Here is a 21,336-nt window from a genome sequence, read left to right as displayed (position 1 = left end):
AAACACTCATCATTGTAGTTTGATGAAGACGTGAAGACGTCATGACAGATGGCACCCACTTCTATCATGAGCGATAACAAGTCATCACTCCAACACAAAACTTCCATCAGTTGATGAGTATCCAACCTTAGAGTTATTTTGGCTTTTTACGGCAATCTATGTAGTTTGCCAGTCGAAATTATGTAGTATACTACCAAACAGGTCAGCCACTAATGTACCGATTGATAGTTTGAAAGATTTGAATAAAATTTTTATTAAGTGACCTGTATAGGGTTGTTTGCGTGCACACGTACCTCAGAGGCGCCTGGCACGAATGTAACCAATTATTGGTCTTCCCCGTAGAATCAGTTTGGTTAAACGTCAAGTCAATCAATCAATCATTTTATTCAGTAAAATGCATTACAAATGCATTATATGGGATCATTTGTGTACTATATTGTTTACGTTCCTCCTTAGAAAACAAACCATCAAACTCAGGTCAGAGTCATCTCTTGCCCTTCGCCCCAAAATCCCATTTATGCATTTCCATTTCAGTTTGATGTTGTTCTTTGCATTTTGAAAGTTCATTATGATGAAATCTCTTTTTTATTTCTTATTAATTTATTCACTCTATTTCCGAACGCACAGTATTGTATTTGGAAGTTAAATTATTTCTATTATTTTTCCAACGTCTAAACAATCTATCCCTCTCTTTAAGCTGATTATATAAGTCGGTTGTCATCCATTCATTCTTGAGAATAGGGTCATCATTTGAACGTTTATTTTGATATTTACTAGTTGTAGCTAATTGATAAGCTTTAGCAAAGTTTGATGTAATAAAATCATATATTAGATTAGGAGAGTGTAAAAGAACTGTTATATTCCAATCTACATGATCTAGTAGCTCAAATAATAGCAATCTATCTGTAAGTTAAGTAATGTGGTACGTTTTGGTTCTAAAACTGAACTGTTTATTTTTGTGAAATCAACAAATTATAATGATAGGGATAGTGAAGCTGATGTAATAGCTGGGCTTACTATCTGCCCCTCCCCAGTTTTCACTATCCCTGCAACAAACATAAAACCAAAATAACAATGAAAACAAGCCTATGTTAGTTCGTTTGGCAATCTGGCGATTGCCTCTTGACTCTTCTTATCTCATGAACATGTGCTATCTCAGAACGTTTTGTCATTCCTTGCAATTTTCCAAGCTTCAATCGATTCCTTGAGAGAAGTTCCTGAACAATAAAAGGTCCTATAAAATGGTGATCTGCTTTAGTCCGTTTAGAATGGTTCTTTTTGAAGACGATATCACCAACTTTAATCTTTTCGTCCACTTGTTCGGTTTCCAAATTATGCCGTACCATTCTATTCTTCTTCTCTTTACACAACTTTTCCCAAATTGGTTTGTGCATCTCATGCTGATGAGTTAATTGCAGAGGCGTAAGGCCTGTTGTTGAATGAATGCTATTGTTGTAAGCAAATATTGCCCTCGCCATAGCTTCTTTTCCAGTTATTGATTTATCAGCCTCTAATAGATGAAGGTGTTCTGTTGCAGTATTATGTAATGTCTCAATCATGGCGTGGGATCTTGGATGTCCTGTTGTTGTAAAATGACTTGCGATTGCAAACTCTTGTAATACCGTCTTGTTTTATTACTGTCTGTCATTTAGCTGTCTTGTTTTCAAGAGGCCAGGCGGTGGCGAATTTAGTGAACCGATCAATTCAAGTTGGATATTTTTCTTTGTTGTAATGGAAAACATCGACTTCCATTGTATGGAAGGGTCGTTCAGGTGTCTTGTAAGGGGCTCTATCATATTTAACTTTTTCACAAGTTTCGCATGCATTATTCACAGTTTTGAACATATTGAGCCAATAATACTATCGTTTGAGATGTTGAACAGTCTCTTTAACTCCTCGATGATTAGTTCTCCCAGCATGATACTGTTTGATTATATTATCTTGTTGTATCCTATCTTCTATTGTTTCTACCTTTTTATTACACATGAAGAATTTTATTTTCTTATCCCATTCTTTACTTTTATAGTCTTTTAATCTTATCCTTTAATAGTTGATCATCCGAATAAATATAATAGATTTTACCCATGACTGTTATTTATTTATTATTTAGCGTATGGCAGTATACACAACACATTTATGATCACAAAATTCGAAAAAAAAAAGAAAACAATAGAAAATTCATATATAAATCGAATGAAAATATCTTAGTCACTTTTGACCTGGAAATTAGAGGCATGCTTCCAGGGTATTTAAGTAGGCTATTGATGCTGGTTTAGCCACCAGGAAATCTTCATGTGCACCTGTGTATGCTGATCTGGGACATTCCTCCACTATGTGTCTCACAGTCTGGACTGCTCCACACTCACAGAAAGGGGAGTCAGCCTTCCCCCACTTATGCATCAGATAGGCACATCTACCATGATGAGTTCGTACCCTATTCAATGCCGACCATGTTTTACGAGGCAAATCGAAGCCTGGTGGCCTTTTGGTTACAAATGGGATGTCAATGTTCTGCTTTGCTGACCACGCTTGTTGCCAGGCCTCAGTTATACGGAAACCTGAATCTAAGGCTGTAATTGCCGTCCTAACCGGTGGCTTACGAGATTGCAGACGTCTCTGATTGGCATCTTGTATATCCTCATGTATTGGCAGGCTTCGATTTTCCTGTATCTTCTTGTACTCTCTAGTAAGGGCATTCATGCGTCGAAGATTTGGGGGTGGGATGTGACTCAACACCGGGAGCCATTCCACAGGGGTAGATTTCAGAACACCACCTATCATTCTCATTGAGTTATTTAGCTGAACATCAACCCTATGAACATGAGAGCTATTCATCCAGACTGGAGCACAGTACTCAGCAGCTGAAAAGACAAGGCTTAGGGCTGTAGAGCGTAATGTAGATGCTGAAGCTCCCCATGATGTTCCGCAAAGTTTTTGCATAATATTGTTTCGGGTTTTTAGTTTTTCTGCTGTCTTTGTTAGGTGCTCTTTGAATGAAAGTGTCCTATCAAGTATCACGCTCAAATATTTTGGAGCCTTATTGTGTTTAAGGCTTCTATTCTCGAATTGAATTCTTAGCTCTCTGTTAGCTTCTCTATTGTTCAGGTGGAAGCATGCAACTTCTGTTTTGCTGGCATTTGGTTGGAGACGCCATCTTCGAAAGTACCTACCCATCTCTCTCAAGTCATCTGTAAGAATTTTCTCTGACTCTTCAAATGATTTACACTGTGTTGATAATACCCAGTCATCAGCATAGCCATGTTTTCTAGTCAAGGTTTCTGGCATGTCAGCAATATACAGACTGAACAAGAGAGGGGCAAGAACTGAGCCCTGAGGCAGACCATTCTTAAGTTTCCTTTGTGAGCTTATATCAGATCCAATGATGACTTTGAAAGTTCTATCACTCAGCATATTATTCACAAGACGAGCTGTTATTTTACACTTGATCACTTTTAGGAGCTTATAGATCATACCTTCTCTCCAAACAGTGTCATAAGCTGCTGATAGATCGATAAAGGCAGCAGATGTTTTCAATTTCTTCTGGAAACCAGCTTCAATGCATGTTGTAAGTGATAGAACTTGATCAACACAGCTCCTGTTTGGTCTGAACCCAGCCTGCTCAACAGGTATGATTTCAAATATTTTCTGGCATACTCTATTATAGATTAGCCTCTCCAGTAGTTTATACACCACCGACAGTAATGCAATTGGTCTATAGTTTTTTGCTGAGTTTGCTGGTTTTCCTGGTTTCAAAATTGCTATAATCTTTGACTGCCTCAGCTCTTTGCAAGAATTATTAACTGTTATTTCTCGAATTTTATTCATAAAGTCACCATCTGAAGATTGAGGAGGGATAATAATAGTTGTAATTCTGATAGGCCCATACCTATGCATGTTAGTCTCAATTATTCCATCTTGTTTCTTTAACAGGACTATTTGGTTCAATTGTCAAGTATTCATTGCTCTCTTCCACTGAATTGACAGATAATGGATTAATATTTTTTGATAGGCAATCTGCAACAGAATTGTCGGTTCCTTTTATGTGTCTGATTTTAAAATTGTAGACAGCTAATTTTTGTTTGCATTTTGTGATTTGTGCAGAGGTTTCGTTCAATTTGCTTGATTTGCATAATAATGGCGGCATATTAGGGGTTGTAAGCTGAATAGAGGTATGGCCTCAAGTTGTCTCTACACCATACAACTGCTAACAGCTCTCTTTCAATGGTGCTATAACGTCTCTCTGTGGCCGGGTGACAGTGCAACTACTTGCAAATGCAATACGTGCATCATCCTCACCCCCCCCTTATTGCTTCCCCACTAGCATCGGTTGTTAACGTTGCATCGGTTGCTGAAGGTTTGGAAACTGGAGTACCGGTGTAGAGCAAATTGCTCTCTTACATTTTTCTACTGCTTGTATAACATCAGACGACATATTGAACCGCACTCCCTTCCTTAATAAATTTGTCAGTGGCTCTGTCATCTGTGCAAAATTATTAATGAATTTTCGGTAGTAGCCTACCATTCCTAAAAATGTTTTTATCTCCTTAATATTCTCGGGAATAGGAATTTCTAGTATGGCACTTATTTAATTATTATCTGGGCGAATTCCACTAGCTGAAATTACATGTCCCATAAACTTCACTTCTGGTTGACATAAGTTAGTTTTTTCTCTTGAGACCTTGAGTCCAAATTCCCTCATTCTTTCAAACAGTTGCGTAAGATGTTGTTTATGATCATGAAGGTTGTTACTGAATACCACAATATCATCCATGTAAATTTGGATTGCTTGCTCATCTATGTTTTCCAAGAATTCATCCATAAGTCTTTGAAAAGTAGATGCAGCATTTTTTAAACCAAATGGCATTCTTGTGAACTCGTAATGTCCTCTTTCAAAACTGAATGCTGTTTTCTCAATATCATTTGGGTTCATTTTGATCTGATGGTAACCAGATTTTAGGTCCAAAGTGCTGAAAACCTGCGCTCCCCTCATCCTGTCAACCATATCTTCCAAACGTGGAAGGGGATACATTTCTGACTCAGTCTGATCATTCAGTTATCTAAAATCTACAACAACTCTGTACTTTGGTGGTTCTCCCGGGGCAGTCTTTTTAGGAACAACTCATAATGGACTACAAAATTGAGATATTGACTTTCTAATAATACCCTGTTTGAGCATGTCTCCAATATGTTCTTTGATAATCTTTTTCATTGAATGTGAATATCTTCTAGACCTCACAAATATAGGTTTTGATGATTTTAGTTGAATTGAATGATGAACTTTTCCAGTAGTAGTTAAGATTTCTCCCTCTTTATAAACAGTGTCGTTGTACTTGTCTAGTATGTAGGATGCTAGCTGTGCTCTTTCCTTGGTCAACTGCATCTCATCTGTATTATCCTGTCTAGTAATGTAACCCATATAAATACGATTGCTTGTTGAACTTCTTGCTTTATAAATCTTATTCCTTAATTTGATAATCCATTGGTCCTTATAAATTCTAGGAGCTCCCTTTACTTCTTTCATCACGTTACATCCAATTATGATGTCATACTTTTTATTATTAATTTCTGCCACATGCACTCTCATAATTTCGTGTATCCCTACTAATCCAAATAGATCTATATCTACTTCTCCTTTCAGAGCCCTATTTCCATTCAATGTAAACATTTGACAGGAGCATCTTTCAATCATTAAGCTACTGTCTATTTTTCTCAATGCTCTTTCAGATATCAATGTACTATCTGATCCTATGTCCAACAAGCAATTAACATCCCAGTCCTTTACAAAAAATATAGGCAACTCACCCTTCAAGCCCCCTCTTGTATTCTTGCTGCCTATATTCCTTGAACCAGATCCTCATTCTTGTTTCTCATTTTTCTTTGGCTTTATATCAATTCCTCTTAGTTTGGGCCAATCTTTTTTTGAATATTTTCTGTACTGCTCCTCGTATGTACTACTATTTCCACTTTCTGATGAGTGAGAGGAATGTTCTCCTTCCGATTCGGGGTCAAAAAGTTGTCTTGGTCTGTGTTCTACTCTTCGCACAGTGTTTACATTTATCCTTCTGGGTCCAACATTTTTTCCATGATGAGTCATTTGTTCATGTTTTCGCCGATAAATATATGGACAGTTTCTGGCAAAATGCCCTTCTTCACTGTACTCCCAGCATTTAGGTCTGTCCATGAATTTTTCTTTCTTACTTAAAAAAGGCCTGTTCCTCAAAATTCCTTCATCATTGTTCGGACAAGAGTCTAAAACCTTTGATTTGAGTCTTTTTAATGATTGTGCCATACGTTTGGTGAAATCAAAAATTGATTCTCCTGAATCCGGACTTAATTGTAGCAGTTTCAACATACTCGCTGCTACTGGAGTCCGAGCACCAGCATACCGCTCTTTCAACGCCTTTTTTACATCTTCCCAAGTGGACGTGAATGAAACTCCTATTTCTATGAACACTGAGGTATCGATTCTCGAAAGAAAGTAAGAGTGTAAATTATTCGTTGTCAAATCATCAAAATTATTTTGTATTATTTGTGAATGTACAGAATCCATCCGTTCCAGGAACAAAGAAAGTTCTTTTACCTCACCTGTGAATTGATGAATTGAATTGACCATGTCCATCAAACATCGCACATTCATAAAGACTAACTGAAGAGTTTCATCATCAGCCATGGTAAAAGGAAGTAACGAAGCCAAAAACCGAACAAATTTAAACAAATGGAAACAAAGTTGAACAAAAAGAAATTAATTTAAACAAAAACAAACAAATTTAACAAATAGGGTTTCGACACCAGTTAAGTAAAATGGTTCGTTTTGGTTCTAAAACTGTAAAATCAACAAATTATAATGATAGGGATAGTGAAGCTGATGTAACAGCTGGATTTACTATCTTGTATATTTATTTAGAATTTTGTCAGAGTTATCTGTATCATTGCAGAGTGGAACTATTAGATGAAGATTACAAGCGATAATGTAGTGGTCTGAAATTTTTACGTTGATAACGCTGGTATCCACATCAACATCATCATAAGTCCTGACAAAAAAGTCGATGCATGATTTGGTTATTATGTTTAATCTAGGCTCTTCACGAGTAACAATGGAGATACCTTTAATACAGGTTTGTATCTCCCGTTATAACAAGATTAGACCTATTATCAAATTCCAGAATCAAGTTCTCCAGATCTGAAATAAAATCAATCTTTCTACCACAATGTCTATATAAAGCTATGTCTATATTAAATTTATATCCGCTTATGGAAAGGTTAAGGTTTAAATATTCGAAATTTGTTATAACAGTTTGAGGGTTGAAAATATTGTAAGAGATTTCTTTTTTTAAGAAAATAGCCAATCCATGTTGATTACTTTTAGAAGGGAATTTGAAGATAGATTTATAGCCTTGTATTCTAAAAGTACTGCTTATAGAACTGTCAATGTTTATTTCAGAGAGAATTATTATATCTATTGATGCATTTTTTATATTGAGCGAAAAATTATGTGAGTGAATTGTTTGGTTTATAGTGAAATTCGTCAGGTTTTGATTGATAACGCGATTATCGTTGAGCTAGCTATCTATAGAGAGATATGATTTACAGGGTAAGATTTTCTGTGAAATCACATCATCATTATCAAAATTCATTGGAAGAGTTTGTTGCAGAGAGAATAATAGTTAGTATTATTTATAATAAGAAAACAAAGATATTGTCAAATTTCACTAAAAATTTATTAAAAACTTTAAAACAGAACCATGGTTTCACGTAGTTAACCAACGCATCATTAGCTGTACTGAGGAAATAAATTTTTAGTGAAATTTGACAATATCTTTGTTTTCTTATTATGGAGAGATTTGACAACATCACCATCAATTCTACTAATTCTATTATAGTATTATTTATTATATGAATTACAGTCGAACCTCTCTATAACGAACCTCCACTTAACGAGATCCTCTACACAACGAATTTTTACCTCGTCCCATGACATTTTAGAGTTTTGGCTGCTTATTTACCTCTTTTTAACGAATTTCAGACCTTTCAACAACAAAGTTTTCTCTTGACTTCAACATACAAAATGTAGTGTTTATAGGAAGCAGAGAGTAATTTTCAAAGAAAAAGTTTAGTTTCAGAAGAAAGGTCGATAATAATGGACTAAAGGACTAAAAAGAAATTGCAATTCAAGTAAGAAGAAGATAGGGTGTTAAGACAGTCAATAGAGGTTGAAACATGTGTCGAAAATTTAAAGCAAGTTACTGGAAATATACTTCCAAGAACTTGTCATTCGTAGACCAGGCAGGTAAACGACTGGACTTTCTTATCCTTGCTTCTGCCACACATTTCAATTGTTAGAACTCGCCATTCATAGATAAAGGAACGGGAATGCTGGATTTTTCCATCCTCCCACCATTTGCTTTTGTTACACATTTCAATTTTGCTGGTTAAGTTATTGTACTCAGTTTCATTAAGTTTCTAAAAAATCGTGATCAGATTCTAAAACTAAGTGTTGCTAATGATTTGCAACATTGTAAATTTATAAATTTGATGATACTGATAACCGGTGATAAAATGGGTGACTGTAATGCATGAGAAAAATCTTCCATTGTTAGGGAATTTAATCAATGAAAAGGCTTTAGAATTTGCAGTATCATCGGGATACAGTAGCTTTAAGGCAAGTAAAGGCTGGTTAGAAAAATTCAAAAAACGGCATGACATCGTCCATAAAGTGATATCGGTGTGATATATAAGTGCTAGTGTTGATATGTACCCTCTTGTGAAATCTGGAATGAAAATGTTCTTAGAAAAATTCAGAAAAAGTTATCAGAAAATATTATGAACCGAAAGACGATTTCAATGTTGATGAGAATGGTATATTCTTTAAATTGTTGCCCAATAAGACACTAACTACCGCCCAAATCATTTAATCACCGCCCTTGATATATTATAAGATCCATAAGATTGTGGCAGTTTTCTTGACAGAGCAACCTCTTAATAACGAATACCTCTCTGCAGCAAATTTTTTCTCGGGATAATCAACTTGGTTATACAGAGGTTCAACTGTAAATTAATTTATCCAAGTCCTCGGAAGTTCTAATATAAATTATAGGAGTGTTTTCTGCTTTTTGTGCTAGGATCCTACCATTGTTGGTCCACACAAACTTATAGTTCATTGTTTTGGCTCTACTTTTCGCTAGCGACAATAGTTTTTTATTGTATGAGGTCAAGTTTTCATTGAAATACACTTTCTTATCACTTTGGCCACCAAGCGATTCATCAGTTAGTCTTGCGGCCTTTCCTTTCTTCAACCAGGTTTTTCTAACGTCTCTGGAAACGAACTGCACGATTAACGCTGGCGGACGATTTTTTCACGCACTGATAGAGGGTGAACAGCACTTATGTCGGTCGTCCTTTAAATCTATTTCAATTTTATCTGCAATTTTCTTCAGCAGCTCCCTAGGCTTTTTTTTCGAGGAATCTTCCAACCCATGAATTTCCAAGTTCCAACCTCTACCATATTTTTATTTATTTTATTATTTATTTATTTCATTTTACCAACAAAATACATTTCAAATAAAAAATAATACACATTTTTTTCCATGCATGGGCAAAATGCCTGTGTGCAGGAAAGAGTAACAATCTGAATAGTTCATAATGACAATAGTTCATAATAAGTTAACATAATGAAATACATGACAATATATGTGAAAGATGGAAAAGATTGAAATGAGTGATGGAAAAATGAAGTATGTTGTGAAGAAGAAGAAGAGAGAGAAAAATGAATGAGGGGCAGAAAACTCACTGTCAAGCCAAGAACAAGAGAAACGGATCAGAACAATGGCCAACCGACTCAGCATGCATTGAGGCTAGTCTTATCAAAAAGTATAATTTGATTTAAGGAAATCTAAAATTCTTATCTTACCAACCTCCAAAAGCCATCTATTAATGTGGCGTTTGTATACGCCTATGGACCGAGTTTCAATGTCTTTAATGTGTTGGGGGAGTTTTGAGTAAAGTATACTTGCTTTATAGAAGGAATTTGTTGTGTTTATTGATTTGAGTACTCTAGGAATAACAATGCCACCGTTCACCGAGCTCCTGGTTGTGTAGCCATGTTGCACTTGAGCGAATATGTCTTGTTTGTTCTTGTAGATGTGCATAAGTAGGGATCGAACATACAGCTGATTAATATTAAATACTTTAAACTCGTTAAATAGGGTTTCAGTAGGGTACCTACTATTTTTCTGTAACGCAGTTTTAATAATAGATTTTTGAGTCACTTCCAAAGGATTCAAGACAGTCTTTGTGGCGCCTCCCCAAGCTAAGATACCATACTGTAAGATAGATTGGGCATATGCATAATATACTTGCTTAAGCATTTCAATACTCATGATTTTACTTAGAAAATTGAAAATGTATAATAATTTCCTTAATTTATTCCTAGTGAAAATGATATGAGAGCTCCATTTCAAACGTTTATCGAATAATACTCCTAGATACTTATATTCTGAGACAGCTTCAACTGTGTCACATGCCATACATTCATCCAATGCTCCACATGAGTGCAATTTTAATTCCACATCCACAGGTTCGGCATCTTCTCTCAGACAAATTGGCATGCACTTAGTTTTACTCACATTGACAGTTAGACGATTCTGATCGAACCATCTTTTCACTTTATTCAGTCCACACTCTGCATGTTTGTATACCTCATTCCAAGAGTGACCATCAAAAAGTAAAGCTGTGTCATCAGCATATAAAAAGCAATCACCGTTCTGTAGATTAAGCTTTCCCAAGTTATTAATAAAAATTAAAAATAAAATTGGTCCTAGGGTGCTTCCCTGCAGAACGCCATAATTCAACTCTCTACTTATACTATTTTCATTGAGAATAGTGACAATCTGGCGACGGTCCGAGAGATAGCTCCTGAACCAGTTTAATGACATGTCCCTTACACCAATATAATACAGTTTATTCATGAGGATATCCCGGTCAACTGTGTCAAACGCTTTTGCAAGGTCTATAAATAGCAAAAGAATTTTCCTGTTTTTCCCTATTAGGGTGTGTATATCTTTAGTCAAGTTGAATATATTATTAAAGTTTTTGTCGCTCCTGAAGCCAAACTGATTACTATACAGAATGTTATGTGAGGCTAAATAATCAACTAATTGCTGTCTAATAATTTTCTCTAGTATTTTGGCAAGAACACAAGTTAATGTAATAGGTCTATAACTTACATGACGGTTTTTTGGGCCGTTTTTGTATATTGGAATAACTTTGCCAAGTTTAAGGATTTCCGGAAAGACACCCTCTGTGATACTTAAGTTGACTATGTAAGTTATTGGATATTTCAAAATTTCAATATTTTCCTTTATAATATCTGTGGAGATGCCATCGATTCCTGGAGATGAACCTCCTCTAATGCTATTTACAACCCTAACCACATCTTCCTCAGTAACATGTTGCAAGTCAAGTCTGGAGTCCAATTGGTGATCTCGATCATCTACAACAACTTCGCTGACCGGGGAAATGCACTGGCAAGGCTGGCACCAACATTAACATAATAGGCATTAAAATCATTGGCAACATCAATTATATTGTGTCTGTCAATTGCAGCTCCATCATGTATAAAATTACTAATAGGGAATTTTTCTCTATTCTTTTTAGTTCCTGTCATTTCCGCTATACTACTCCATAGCCTCCTGCTATCGTTTTTCACCTCCATGATTTTATTACGATAATAACTTATCTTTGCTTCTCTAATAGCATTAGACAAGGTATTCCTATAAGTCCTAAAAATGTTTTTCAAATGATAATCCTGGGGATGCCTCTTCAACTGTTTACTCAACTTATCTCTGTGTCTGATTGATTTAATGAGACCACTAGTAATCCACGGTTTTAGTTTTCTAGTTTTAGCAGAAACAATTTTTTCTTTTTTGGATATGTTTATGAATTTTTTTAAGGTTTCTATAAATGTAACTGAAGCTGAATTGACATTATTAAATTGTTTAATTGAGGTCCAGTCATGCTCTGAAATAAGGGAACTTACTTTGGCCTTGTCTATAATAGTAAAATTCTGAGGTATCCCATTAGAAACTTCAACACGCGACAGAGGATCTATGCCCGCTACAATGAAATAATGATCAGTGAGTTCAGACATAATGACACCAGAGCGAACAATATCTGTGTCACCATAGTCAGTAAAGATATGATCAATACAACTCTTTGAAGTACTGGTAACCCTAGTTGGGACGCTAATGCAACTCACAAACTGAACGATTTATCAGGAATGATAACATGACTGCGACCAACATTATCGTTGACATTATTTCTATAGTTATATTTACACGAAAAGGAAAGGATGAAGATGAGATGTGGTGATTGGAATGACATGATAGAAGATTATTGAAACAAGAACAAATAAAGAAGAAATCATATTTCATAGAAAGTGAATATGAGAACAATGAAGTCATAATGCAAAAACTGTGAATGTGTCATGAGGCCTTAAAGATAAAATCATATCGGAGTAGAGTCCTTCACAATAATAAGAACAGTGAAAATAGTCTGTAATGAACAAAAAAAAAATACGTGTAGAATCCTTCACACGGAATAAAAACAAAAACAGTAGAAAAGTTTGTTAGGGAAAAAATTACGGGTAAAGTCCTTCATGATTATAAATAAAACAAAATAAATAGTCTGTCGGAAAAGAAACAATACAGCGTGAAATAATAAAGTCCTCCATGAAAGAGAAAAAAATATATATCTCTGTTTATATTTGTAAAATACCATCAGGATAAAAGTAACGCAAACAGCCGTACTGCCGATAAAACGATAAGCTTAGAGTCCATGTAGATAACTGGTAATACGAATAGCTCTTGAATGTGGTTAACGTAGAAAGATAAGCCGGTAGACTATGATAAATTGAGTTCTGTTTTTGAATAAAACTTTATAATAGTTCTTGAAATGAAATGAAACTTTTGTTACATCTACATAGATAGATGTAGGAAGAAATAGATGATACGGCTGTTCTTGACTCTTATCCCGAACAACTATGTAATTCTCTGAAATTTGTCAAACAGTTCAAATTTGATGTACCAAATCCTGAATTGAGTTTATCATTTGTGCTTTAAAGTTCACATCCCTTTTCACCCAGATACGACCATTTTTGAACCACACAAATTTGAATTTGCCGTCCTTTTGCATGGATTTGGATGTCTTAAAAATTGAGCGATTCAGGGGAGACATTGTTTCGTTAATATAAACCTCTGAGTCCCTGCCTGTCCAGCCTATCTCAGAAAGAGTCAGTCTACCTTTAGTTTTTTTGCAATTAAGAAGCATGTTTTTGTATGAGTATCCGCAAAATTTCACTATGATAGGGGGATATCTACCATCCTGTTCACTTGAATTCGTGCCTGTGGGGAGCCTGTGATAGTTATCTAACATAAAGTTTTCAAGTTTGAAACCTACAGCTACAAAGATTTTGTTCAAAATTTCGGCCAAGTTTTCTCCTTTTACAAACGGAACGCCAAGAATATCAATACAATTTTTCCTCAAATACTGTTGAGTGTGATTGTTTTCGCTTGTAAGTCTATCGAAGTTATTATTCATTTTTTTGTTGTCTTTTACAATTGATTCAATATCACTAAAACATTTACCTATGTCTGCTGAGTGTTCCTCAATCTTTGCACTATTCTCCTCATTAATTTTGAACAGATGTTCAATGCTTTTGATAATGTCTTTCTGCTCGTTTTTAATCGCAGTGATGTCTGTTTGCATTGTATCCATTTTACTGATAAGAATATTGAACTTTTCATCAATAGAAGTGACTTGGTCAACCGGTTCACCTGCGTTGTCAATCGAACTCTCACTGTTATCGCCACCACTCAGCTCCCCACCACCCACAACCTTCTCATCCCCACCATCTGGCCCAGCCTTCGACCGTAACCGATAATCATTCATGGCAGCAAATTTTGTTGAAGAAATCTTTTCAGTCTGAATATATCAACGAATATTACAATAATAAAACTATTTCAGACCTACTGAAGATGAAAAATGGACAGCTTGCTACTTCATTGATCACAATTACACACTTCACTTCACGAAAACTGACTAATACTTCGTAAAACAATTGAACAAAATAACCCAGCCTCAACAACACCCTTTCACTTCGACATCTAGACTGCAACTGGATATTGATCGAGATCGTTTAATTGTAGCCTCAAATCTTCGATTAGACAGTCCTTGGAACGTAATTGCTTTTTAACTTCATGAATCTCTTTGGAGAGTTTGTTATTTTCTTCCCTAATTGATTTAATTTCTTCAAGTAGGCTATCATACTTTTCGGAAATAAACTCCTGACTTCCTTGTATCGTGGTACAAACAGATTCAATGTTGGCTATTTTATCATTCAGTAAAGCTAGAATTGATTTAATTTCGGAAAGTTCAGTATTAGATGATACCTCTGTATTAAATAAAGAGTTTATTCTATTTCTTGCGGATCCCTGTCCAGTTTTTGCACTCTTACACACATGCATACAACGCCATTTCTTCTTTTCGTCGGAAGACATTCTATTGTAGGCCGCTTCCTTCAAACTGCATCCAAAGTGGTAGCTATTCTTGCAACCATCACATGTCACAAATCCTGATGCTGGTAGATTGCTATCACAGTAATTACACCGCGCCATTATACTTGAACTATTATATAATTATCTGAAATAAAATGAAAACTCAACAAGTAACAGAAAGTAGCGGAGTTGAAAAACACTTGTTATCTGAAATATTATACCGTCCGTTCGCCTCGAGAGACTGATTGCGACTGACTGGACTTATTTAATGTAAGCTGTTTTTATAAAATGTACTAATCGTGACAGTTGAAGCTACTAAATCATTGTGTAGAGTGGCGTTTGTACAGTTAGTATAATTCAAGTGGAGGAGGGAATCCTAGTTCACAATTAGAGATCAAATTCACTCTCAGCAAGATCTTCCTAGATCACATTTTATTAGGAGTAGTACACTCCAATCGCGCTTATGCCTAGGGTTGTCCACTTTTATTTCACATTTTTATATTGTTTGTGTTATTTTGTATTATGTTTGTTTGTGAAATAAATGAATTGATTGGAAAAATATATATTGTAAATCTATTCATCCTTGAAAGGGTGAAATCAAATTCGGCTTCTTAACTTGATTTGGAGCCAAATATATTTGATTTACGAAATCCTTGCAGTTTCAAACTTTGGGAAGCAATTTTCAGAGAAGGAAGCAAGAAGAAGTGGTGGAACTTTGTGGTGCCAGGCCTTGTAATATCATAGATAAAATATTGCATAAGAAACATGTTATGCTATCCTTCCTCTATGGCACTATTTTTACCAACAACCTGCATAAATTCAGTTTATCCTTGTTGTGCAAAATCCTGTTTTTATTTTTAGTCTTCATTAACTGGGCTATAATAACATTGGGCGACAAACTTTCCCCTCACAGAGAAAAAGTATTACTTTTATTCGTAGATGTGCAGATAAGTGTTATCCATGGATCTAACCTGTTTCTGGTGCTGCCATCACTCATGCAGAGATAGGTGAATATGTAGACGAGTCCCAGTACCGCACAGAGGGTAAGCTGGCTTAGGCGCTGTGACAGCGAGATGCGGTCTGAGGGGGAGTAAGTGGTGAACAGCGAGATTTGCGATCGATCCCAGATGCTCAGCCACATGGTCATCAGCATCCAGTGCACTGCGCATGCGCAACCCGTGTACACGGGGAACGCCGACGCAACGGCACTGATAGACAGGATACGTGATACTGGCAACACATCACACATATATTACAACATGTTTTACAAAATAACAACCATACTTATTTTAATATTGCGTTAGAACCCGTTGAGGAAGGACGTATATAGTTTTAATGCCAACTGTATCAAAGAGTCTGGTCCGGCCAGAGAATTCGAACTGTAGCGCCAAAATCCCAGACTACAGTTCTGCCAATAGCAGGCTTGTTGGCACCAGTGCCGACCGTCCAGCTGTTTTGGCTTGTCGAGAAAAAAAATTTATAGTAATCAACAATAATAACATTCTAGTTTTAAATATTTACCTATTCGTATTTTATAAACGAAACGAGTAACAACAGTATTAACTTCAACAATAATAAATTCCAGACAAATATATCAAATAATACATTTTTATATAATAATCCATCACACATGCAATAATCTCTTCCAACTATCTTATTTTCAGAGCTCAATCTATCCCCATCAAACTTACTTTATTCAGCTCAATGCATTCCCCACTTAACCGTCTAAAATGAGCATCGAGTACTTTTAATATTTTCAATGATAACCTCTGTTCCCTGACTATAATTATCGGACATTATTCAAGTGTTTATTATCATAGATCTGATTTCGATTGCTTTCATTGTATACACATAAAAACGGTTGATTTTCTGCTCCGTAAAGTTCGAAAGTAATACCATGAGTTTGTCATCGTCAGAAACCACATTTGTAGTGAATTTTTCTAAATAGTGTCTTCTTATTCCACCATACATCGGGCACCTCAACAGAAAATGCTCCACATATTCCTTTTCTTTCATATTACAAATAGGACATTCTAATGAGCTGTTAATCCATATTCCCAGGTCTCTATTATTATATAAATAGAAAGAGATTCTAGTGGCTAAGCGCAGTTAGGCGACGCAGCGCGTTTTCGCGAAAGACATTTTATACAGTAGCTGTTCACCAATCATGAAAAGAGGGTTTAATCTTTTATAATGTGGGCTGCTTGTTGAGTTCAGAGCTGCTTCCATGTCCTGTCCGTAGAGTCTGTCAAAATAGTTTTGTACTAGTTTTCCTTTTTCAACTTTTAAGACTTTAGAAAACTTTTCTATGTCCTGCCAATCTCCAACCAGATTGCAACCCGCCAGATGCAACTGATTCTTCAGCAGACACACCCAGTTACCTTGGTTATCTTGATCTTGCTGCGCCAACTCGTATAATCTATCAATGCATTCTCTGGGGTATCTCCCGTTAGCCATTGACATAACTCTACAAAGGTATTTAATTGACTTGACGAATATAAAACTACTCAACCGTAGTCTTCCAGTCTCCAATTTCAATGACCAGCTGGGAGTGCTTCTATTCAACAGGAGTTTAGAAAATATATACGCTTTAGAAAATATATAGCTGTGCCTTCTCCACTATATTCATACAGCTTAGACCCCATATCTCCGATCCATATAGCACTGTGGGCATGAGAATTGAATCATAGAGCTACATTTTGCTCGCCCAAACATCCGACTTCGCCTTTCTTAGAATATTTATGGTTGTCTCTCCAATGTATTTAGATCTACTAACTTGAAACTCCGCAAATTTATTGAATTTTCCCGATGAGCGGAACTCAACTCCAAGGTACTTATAACTATTTACAATATCCAGTTTCTTATCTCTGTAATAGAAAGCTGCATTACGTCTAAGGCCTTTTTTATGAAATGCAACTACCTTTGTTTTATCTATGTTTACTGACAACTTCAATTTATCACAATACTCGGCTAGGCACTTCAACTTGTTTCTTAGATCTGAGTCACTGTCTGCCAGAATAACAATGTCATCCGCGAACATTAGCATCATGACGTCCACGTTTCTATTTAAAGGGATACCATGTAGACCTCTCTCTCTAAAATGATGTTCTATTTCCCTTAAATAGCATGTAAAAAGTAAAGGACTCAACGAATCTCCCTGTAAAACGCCTTTTGACACCTTTATAGGCTGTGAAATCCTGACGACCCTTATCGACTATGAGTGTGGCAAAGCCATACAGCGCTCTCAACGTCCTTATCACTCTGCTGCTTACTCCGCACATACCTAGCTCATGCCATAGAAGTTCATGCGGCACTGAGTCGAACGCGGATTCATAGTCCACGAACAAACCAAATAATTTGCGTTTTCTTACTGAGATCTGATTGAAGATCAAAGTTTGTAGAACAAAAATGTTATCAATACAACTGCGTCCTCTTCTAAAACCACTCGGGGAGTAGGTTGCAGAGATCTGCCCAGTTTGAGAGTCTGATCTCGAGTAGTCGAGTAAAATTTTTAACAATATTATTGATCAGGGCGATTCCGCGATAGTTTTTTGGATCCAATCTATCACCTTTTTTGAATATGAAAAACATCTTTGTTATTAACCAAGCAATAGTTTATTGAAAATACCCAGTAAATAGTCTTTCCACCTTCCTGGTAGTGCTTTATAAAACTAATTTCCAATTGCGTCAATACCCGGTGCCTTTTTCTTTTTCATAAGTGAAAGTACATGAGTGACAATTGATCTGAACTGAACTGTTGATCCAAGTATTTAGTATGGGTGGCGAGCATCTGCAAATCTAGTCTCAATATGAATTCGGTCATTTTCTGCGCAATCGTATTTATCTTTCAAAAATACCTCCCAAGCCTCCAAAGAAATGTTATCAGTTCTGTATTCTTTATTTTTAAACAAATTAACTGCTTTCCAAAAATCGTGTAACACTTCTTTTTAGATAGGTATAGTGGTAAGTCTTGCTCATTGAACATTCCACGCTTCGCCACTCTAAACAGTCTTCGAATTTATCTTTTCTCATTTTTACATTCTCTGTCAAACCACGGCTGATTATTATTCACTCTATCTCTCCTATCCTTGATTATCATGTCCGACGCTTTAGCACCATTGTAGATAGCAGTTTGTAATTCACGGAACAGAAAACCAGCTGATTGATTTGTTATCTGCGGGACATTCCTAGATTGCAAGGCACATTTAAAATGCGCTTTCTTGTTATCAAACCAGGTGAGCTTGAAATCATAGATACTGTTATTCCTACCTGTTGCATTTACAGTTACATTCAATTCTATTGAAATAAATTTATTGATTGGGTACATTTTAAAAGGTGTAGAATTAGGACTTTTTCAATCAGAAAAATTTTATTGAATAATAAGTTTGGTGACCGTCTAATTTCACATTTGGATCTGTGAATTAGCCTCCAAGATCATGTGTTTAACACCGCTAGACTACTTTCTGTGGGGCTATGTCAAGTCATTGGTCTATTCCGATAAGCCAAAAACTGTTGACCATTTGGAAGACAACATTCGCCGTGTTATTGCCGATAAACGACCACAAATGTTGGAAAAAATATAGTAAATTAGACGTCCAGATTGGACTACATCCGAGCCAGCATTGGCGGTCTGATGCCAGAACTCATATTCAAAATGTAATACCGCAAGATTATCTTTCGATAAAGAAAATTATGTCAATCGAATAATCCATTGTTGTTTTACTGCAATTTAAAGTTCTATACCTCTAGAAAAACACCCGTTATAATCAGACTTAAACCCAACAAAACCCGATAATAATTGTTTTTTGATTTTGTCGATTGACAAAAATGATAACAACTTGGCACTGCTTTTTCCGTTGAGCAGAAAAAGAATACCAATAGTTTTTTTATATTCTCCCGTTCACAGATTTGCAGACAACTCGTGTTCCAATACTCCAAAAAACCAATAGTCTGCTCAGCAGATTAGCAATTCTTTGATAATCCAAGAGTCTGCGGTATACTAGAGTAAACCAATGAATGTGTAGAGCAGAATTTCATTGGAAGGCAGGACTTAGTTCTAGAAACAATCAAAATTACTATTATACCAATTTTGATGAAAATTTGTTTCAGATTAGTTATGTAATAGCCTGCTTATCGCTAATGATAATGCCCACATGAGCCTTTTAGGTTTGTGCATGGGCAATGGGATGGATGATAAGGTACGATGATATCCTTATCTATGCAGATTACAATATATATGCTGGCTTATACACTAATCTACAATATAGAATATTTGCAATGAATTAATAAAGTATGAACGAGATTATAAGAGATGAGTAGATCTGCATTTTTTGGACTTCATACAAATTTCATACACATGAAACTGTATTGGAAAAAGAAATTGAATATTAAGTTATGATGGAATTGATTACCTGTGACCATGAAATGCCATAGAAACTGCATGGCTGTTCCCGGCCATGTCAGATTACGTTTTTCTTCTTGTGCAAAGCGAATAGACCGCTGGTAGGATGCCATTGACCAGGCCATACTCAGGAGTGACGAACAAATCGAGCCAAACTGATGCACCACTGTCAAAACACAACAAATCTAAAATAAGCATTATTCAACAATAATTCAAGTTAGAATAAACAAAATATTTTGTGGTTGACACAAAATACAAGGTTTCCCTAAATGTATTCCCCGATTTCAAGTAGTTAAGATTAATCTAGATTGTATTCAGATTAATTTTAAAAGGGTTAAACACAAACAGATCGCAGTCCAATTACTCACTTGAATCGTAATTAATTAAAACAAAGGTTGCCAACCACTGCTTAATTTTTACAAAACAGAACCATGTTTTATGGCGTAATCAGTAGTGTAGCCACATCTTCAGTTGTGTTCTTCACTGCTGTCTAAAGAGAAACATGGCTGAGTAAAATTTCTAAAACTTGAACAAATTTAACAGTGGTTGAAAACTTTTAGTCTGTTTTTATTCGTTATGGACAAATACCACACAACATAACAAACTTATAATGTGGATAGATAATTTTCTTCAGCTGTGGCATTTTTTGATCAATTTTGTGATTAACTCATATCGAATCCATTATCGTACTATTGGTTTAAAATAGCATATATCTGGTTAATGGAGTTTTGTTAAATCCATACTTGTTTTAGTTCAAGTACAATCAATCAACCTTTATAGTTCTCATTTATAGTAAATTATCCACATTATCAGCTGACGTACTATCTTTCTTGTTTCTCATTTGTTTCCTTTATTTCTTTCACTTCCTACACCATCTTTTAGAAAAAATCTATTTGCAAATTTTATTTCAAGAACTACTGAAACCTATTGAATGTTGTTCTGCATTGTTGACACATTGATATTCTATCCCAAAAGTTCTACCCATTTTCAAAAGTTATTTCTTTATCAAGTTCCAAGGGTCACCGGATTTATTTACTGATTTTGTTTTCAAAAAACTTTCAACTCTGCAAAAACATCTCTTCACAAATCTGCAAGAACCCAAAAAGGCCTTCACTCATGAACCGGCAAAGATTCCTAGAGAAATTACACATAAAACTAAGGACATTTTTTGGGAGAACAATAGAGGCTATATAAGTTAATGTCATTTGATTACATATCATAAAAAATAGTAATGACATCAGCAGAGCATTCAGGCAAACATATAAAGTTATGAATGACGTAATATGACAGCGTTCTATGAGTTCAAAAAATAAAGCTTCAATCCTCAATGATGTAAGACCGTATAAGAATGCTCAAGTTGGTTAAAGATATACAAATACTTGATGA

The 21,336-nt window shown here is 35.6% G+C and overlaps 1 protein-coding gene across 1 annotated transcript in view; it reads right to left on the bottom strand.

Annotated features, from left to right (window-relative positions):
* The window catches only part of LOC120354349 (XK-related protein 6), a 48,432-nt gene that overhangs the window by 6,168 nt on the left and 20,928 nt on the right, over positions 1-21,336 (bottom strand). Inside the window, exons 4-5 of the mRNA XM_039441376.1 lie at positions 19,961-20,116; positions 15,521-15,779 (exon numbers count right to left, since the gene is read on the bottom strand). Coding sequence (XP_039297310.1) covers positions 15,521-15,779; positions 19,961-20,116 — 415 coding nt within the window. The remainder of the gene's footprint in view (positions 1-15,520; positions 15,780-19,960; positions 20,117-21,336) is intronic.

Source organism: Nilaparvata lugens, chromosome X (assembly GCF_014356525.2).
Source record: "Nilaparvata lugens isolate BPH chromosome X, ASM1435652v1, whole genome shotgun sequence".
Lineage (NCBI taxonomy): Eukaryota > Metazoa > Arthropoda > Insecta > Hemiptera > Delphacidae > Nilaparvata > Nilaparvata lugens.
The sequence above is the reverse complement of the archived record's forward strand: the minus strand, read 5'-3'. Positions and strand labels throughout refer to the sequence as shown.